This window comes from Akebia trifoliata, chromosome 8 (genome assembly GCF_017979445.1).
Source record: "Akebia trifoliata isolate Shusen 1 chromosome 8, ASM1797944v1, whole genome shotgun sequence".
Classification (NCBI taxonomy): domain Eukaryota; kingdom Viridiplantae; phylum Streptophyta; class Magnoliopsida; order Ranunculales; family Lardizabalaceae; genus Akebia; species Akebia trifoliata.
The window spans coordinates 12,048,947-12,054,677 of NC_141382.1; the positions used below are offsets into that span (position 1 = coordinate 12,048,947).

Here is a 5,731-nt window from a genome sequence, read left to right on the forward strand (position 1 = left end):
TATTTTGAGGTGATTCTATATGGATTTATAGTACAACAGTGATAATGATTTGAGAGAGATTTTCTCTCAATTACAGAATATATTTCTATTCAAAGGATAACTATAGATGGTAATAATTTAACTATAGATGGTTGGTATATTTTAAGGATATTTTAGTGCCAAGAGAATCAATCAACTAAGGTAACTTAGTCATCGTCCACAGATGAAGTCGTAAAATTAAGAACCATATCCCAATCAATTGCAAAGTTGGTTCGAAACAAGAAGAATAAGATGATGTTCTTCAAGCCAATAAAATATGGCCTCTTCCCTAGAAAACATCCAACAAGTATTTTGGTTTTTCACGAACAAGACTCCTTTCGAATAATCTCGTTGGGAATTTGTGATCTACGAACCACCACAAAGATCAAGGTAAAACTGCAAACTTCCAAGAAGAATCATTCTCCCCACAATCTCATTTAAGTTGTATTTGTATGATAAAAATCTTAATAAGTGTAACACCAAACTATACTGATATCTCACAAGTTAGATATTGCATTCAACAGCAATCTTATACTTGCAAAATTTCTTCACTCAGGTAATTCTCTTTGTCTCAAATCTCCTACCATTGTTAACTTGCATGAGCTAGTACTCCCATCTACTATAAGGAGGAACTCCTTCTGATCCACACGTATATGACAAGTTGATATCACACACATATACATACACAAACTCCATCCATATAAAAGAGTGACAGTTGCATCATATTACAAATATAACAATAAATTAACAGCGAAACCATGATTCTTATCAAATGAAATACCACTCAAAACCCACCCCATATAGGAGTTCTAATTGAAATCAAATCTGGTTCTACCAAAAAGTACCACACTTGGAAAAATATAGGAAGAAAAGCAGATAGATAGAGGGGACTAGCCTTCATTATCATGACTCTTGACCACAGTGACTGGACAAGCACCATTATTCACCACATAGTTGCTAACGCTGCCCAATATAGCCCTTCAGAAACAAACAAACAAAAGGAACCAAATCAATTTCAAGTCTCAACTAAATAATTTGATCCACCTCCCACAACCTCATGTTATTTATGGGCCTTTTACTCAACTTGTTATTTTTGGTCATCCTGGTTATCTCCAAAAATGTCAACACCTCAAGTGTTTTTAGCAGAAGATGCAAATCAATAATTTGAACCCAAACATGACAACACTGATAAATTTGGTGGTCCAACTCAAAACCAATCGGCAATGAGTGGAGAGGCCCAAAAGTTTATAAGGAGAGAAACAAGGCAATGAGTGTCCGATGGGACTAAACTCAACACGCCCCCGCACGTGTGGACTGGAAGCACGTGGAGATATGAGTTGGGTAACATGAAGGAGAGAAAGGCCAGCTTTGATACCATGAAAAATTTTGGGGTCCAACTATAAACTAATTGTCAATGAGTGGAGAGACCCAGGAGCTTATAAGGAGAGAGACAAGGCAATGAGTGTTTGATGTGGGACTAAACTCAACACTGATTCAGCACCAGAAAAATAGAAAATCAATTAACATAATAAGCAGCTTTAATCTGGGACGAACCTCTTGATCTTTCCGAGTCCTCTATTTCCAATTACAAGACAACTCAAGGGAGTTTTATCAATTGCTTCGCAAATCTTCTCACGAGGGTCTCCCCAATAGATTTTCGCAACCACCACAATCTGCACATTAGATTTTCTTGCTATGTTAAGCATTCTGAAGTTTTGAAAAACTTTGTTTCATTTCTTACTTGATGGAATTAAATTAAATTACCTCCTTTTGCTTTGCTACACAATTGAGAATGTCTAAGATTTCGGGGTCGGGTTTCACCCCATATCTCTTCATGATTATAGAGTCCGAAAACTCGCTTAATGGGATAAGGGCTGCAAAATTCAAATAGAAAAACGAATAACCATTAAAGATTAGCAGTAAAATTCATGACTTCCTCCTAGTTTTTGGATGATTAAGACCAAGTAAAGGAGGTTGGTTGTTTTGCTGATAACCAACTATTTATTAAGTAAATAAATTAAAGTGAAATTTCAGGGGTATAACGGTCAATTTGAATCATCCCACATTTCCACTGCCCCTTTAATTCGGCAGCCATGAAAGATGTACATTTACTCCTATACCCTTGTGATTTGTAGGAGTACCAAATTCACTGAGGAATATATTGGGTAATTTTCTCATTTTCGGAAACCAAAAGCAACTAGGGGAAAATATTCTCTCTACTTATGTTTACAGACGAAAACCCAACACCTATCCAAGAGGGTATTCTAGTTATTCATAAAGGGTACTTTGGACAACCAAGAATTTCGTTCGTTTTCCCATCGATCCAAACAAATACGAAAGGAGAACCACAAAAATAGCTTAAAACACGATGTACAGAGACAAACAAGTATAGATCTTGAAACCCTAAACATGAAAAAAAATAAATCGAACATGAAGATCGAGAACGAAATATCCGATCTTTTTAGGAGGAAACAAAAAGAGAAGAAATTAAGACTTACGAGAACCGGATTCACGCCAGAGCATGGCCTCGCCATCATCGATGTGTGTTTCGGGTCGGATGTTAAGGAGGATGAGGTGATCTCCATCTCGGATCACGTTTTCTACAGCCCATTTTAGAGCTTTCTTGCTACATGGAGAGAAATCAAGGGCCACACCTACTCTTCTTTCTCCTTCCATCTCTCTCTCTCTCTCTCTAATTACGATTTTGGCTGGTTTTGAAGGAAGATTTGATGAAGAAGAGTCGAGAGAGACGACTGTGTTTTTTTAATTAAAATTAAAAGTAAAATATAAATTCCGACAATTGTGAGAAAAATGCGAAGGAATGGGACCCACCACTTCACATAAATATCCTGTTTTCATCGGCTGCACATTATTAGAAAGAAATCCAAGTGGGGGTTGACACGTCAATGGAAATCCAAGTGGGGATTGAGTTCGGATAGTTTTTGTCGCATTGAAAGTGAACCTTTATTATGGGTGCACCTTAATAAAATATTAATAATCTAATATAAACTACTCCCCCATTATGTACACCTACCAATCAAATCAATTGTTGTTGTTCTTTTTTTTTTTTTTTTTTTTTTATAGCATCTATTACGAGTGCACCTTAATAAATTATTAATAATTTAATATAAATGCCTCCCCTACTAAGTACACCTACCAACTGAATCCATTCTTTTACCATTGCATGTTCTTCTTATTCTCCCCCCCCCCCTCTCTCTCTCTCTCTCTCTCTCTCTCTCTCTCATCCGCTTCTCTTGTTCATTTATTCATTCATTTATTTTTCTTCTTCTTCTTCTATTTCTTCTTCTCTATATCTATTAAGGTTTCAATTCGGAATTTGTGATACAAGAAATAATATATTTAGAATATAAGCACTCCAATCTATTTTAAACATATTTTAAATAGATTAAAAAAAAACCAATTTTATCTATATTGACCTTGTTTTAGACATGTCAACACTGGAATCCAATATGGCTCTAGCCATGTCAACATTGGCCTATTGCAATAGACAAAATCGAAAGAAAAAATTGATTTTTGTAGGTATCAACAAATGCATGGTGACACAAAACAAAATTGAATTTTATTTAAAATAAATAAATAAATTTAATGATAAAAACCCTACCTCCATTGATATAATCTTAATCTTGTATGTTTTAGAACATGATTTTAAATCTTATAAAGATCTTTCAAACAAAATGCTTGTATTCTATTTGAAAAGTCTCACCATGATTTCGAGTTTAGTGGATATATTCACTTATATAGAGAAGTTGATACATATTACAGGGACAAGAGTTTCAAGAGATTAGTACATGATAGTATAAGTCGGATATTTCAAAGAGATTCACACGATTATTGTTATTGTGGCTAACCTCAAGGGATGCACACATATCTTGTTATCTAGGATAACCTTCAATATTCCCCCTCAAGTTCAACTATCCTTTAGTGACAATGAGCTTACATGTAACATGCGAAAGCAGGAAGCATTGAATAGCTCAGTCATAATGTCAGCCATTTGATCTTGAGAGTAAATGAATCGAACGTCCAAGCCTTTACGAATGACTTTCTCCCAAACAAAGTAAAAAATAAAAAATAAAAAATCATTTTTAATGTGCTTGGTACGGGCATGAAAACTCAGATAGACCATGAGATAAGTACACCAAATTAAGGTTGTTTCATTAAAGAGTTGGTTGTCCAAAGAGCGGAAATTATAACTCATGTAAAATAAATTGGATCTATGTGATTTCAGTTGTAGCAAATGCAAGATCACAATATTTTGATTTCATACACAATTGTGAAATGGATGCTTGTTTTTAAAAGCTCCAATAAATAAGATTGGATCCAAAATAAGCACAATAGCTACTTTGGGAATGACAATCATTAGGACATCTAGCCTAATCAACATCAGAGTAGGTACTAAGATGAAATGAATGAACATGCTAAATCATAATACCATAATCAATTGTATGCTTGAGATAATGCAAAAATCATCTTGATAGTAGTCTAATGTTTCGTTGTTAGATTTTGCATAAATTGATAATCTTTATTGACTGAGAGAGAGATATCTAGATGTGTTAGTGTAAGGTATTGTAATGCACCGACTGTATTGCGATAAATAATAGCATCAAGATCCGGATCTCCAATGAACTTTGAAAGTTTGGAATTGCTAACCGTTAGAGTGGAGTATGGCTTCACGCCATCCCTTTTTGTCCTTCAAAGTAAGTCTAGAATATATTTTTGTTGAGAAAGAAGTAGACCATCTTGCCCACATTTGGCTTCAATCCCAAGAAAGTAATGCAATGGACCTAAATCTTTAATAGAAAATGTTTATCGAAGCTGATTAGTAAGTCAATTAATGAGAATAGAGGAAGATCCAATAATAATGGTGTCATCCACATATATAAGAATGTAGAGAATATCACTGATTTCAATTTTGATAATAAGTGATGTATTAGCTTTAAATAAAGTTAATTTGATGTTAATCAAGAAGGAAGTCAAGTGATAAGACCATGCTCGAGGCGCCTGTTTCAAACCATAGAGAGATTTATGAAGTCGGCAAACATAATGTAGAGTTTGCAGATTAACAAATCTTGTAAATTGCGTCATATAAACTTCTTTTTTAAGAATACCATGAAGAAAATCCTTTTGAACCTCTAATTGATGAAGAGGCCACCCTTTTGAAATGAAAATAGATAAAATTATTTTGATTGTGCACAATTTGATAACGAGACTAAAAGTTTCACCAAAATCAAGGTGTTGATGAAATGCCCTAGCAACCAATTGTGTTTTGTAGCGATTGATGGATCTATCAACCTTTTGTTTGACTTTGTAGATATGTGGGCTTTAAAACCTTTGGAAGGTTTGAACTCATTGACTGGGATTTTAGAGTTGTTATCATTCAATTAGGGTGTAAATAGACACCATAAAATTCTTTTGAAATTCATTTTCCTTTGTTTGTAGTGACTCTCACATCCACAAGAATGAGTAAAGGTCTACCTAAAGTTCTAAGTAAGGGAATCCAATTGAGGGACAAGGAAGGTGTTAGGCACCTTGTCTCTTCCATCCTAAGATGATTACCAATATGACCATAGTGTAAGTTCCATGTTTTGTCAATCCCGAGACACATGTTGAGTGTCGGATCGATTTGCCATTGAAGACATATGAAGACTCCGTTAAAGCTGCTCAACCGTACATGTCTCGACAAAAAGCTTCCATG

At 34.8% G+C, this 5,731-nt stretch overlaps 1 protein-coding gene across 1 annotated transcript; it reads right to left on the bottom strand.

Moving 5' to 3' along the window:
* Positions 1 to 700: 700 nt before the first annotated feature.
* LOC147396133 (universal stress protein PHOS32-like) lies at positions 701 to 2,791 on the bottom strand. The gene is made up of 4 exons (XM_086450859.1): positions 2,517 to 2,791; positions 1,783 to 1,892; positions 1,573 to 1,691; positions 701 to 996 (listed from the first exon to the last, which is right to left on the bottom strand). Exons 1-4 carry the CDS (start codon positions 2,692 to 2,694, stop codon positions 909 to 911), a joined length of 495 nt encoding a protein of 164 aa, XP_086306985.1. The 5' UTR covers positions 2,695 to 2,791; the 3' UTR covers positions 701 to 908.
* Positions 2,792 to 5,731: the final 2,940 nt, after the last annotated feature.

Coding starts and splice junctions, on each gene's coding strand:
- LOC147396133 (XM_086450859.1), bottom strand. CDS start 2,694: ATGGAAGGAGAAAGAAGAGTAGGTGTGGCCCTTGATTTCTCTCCATGT. Junction 1,893..2,516: donor CTGGCGTGAATCCGGTTCTC/GTAAGTCTTAAT, acceptor TGAATTTTGCAG/CCCTTATCCCATTAAGCGAG. Junction 1,692..1,782: donor GTGTAGCAAAGCAAAAGGAG/GTAATTTAATTT, acceptor TCTAATGTGCAG/ATTGTGGTGGTTGCGAAAAT.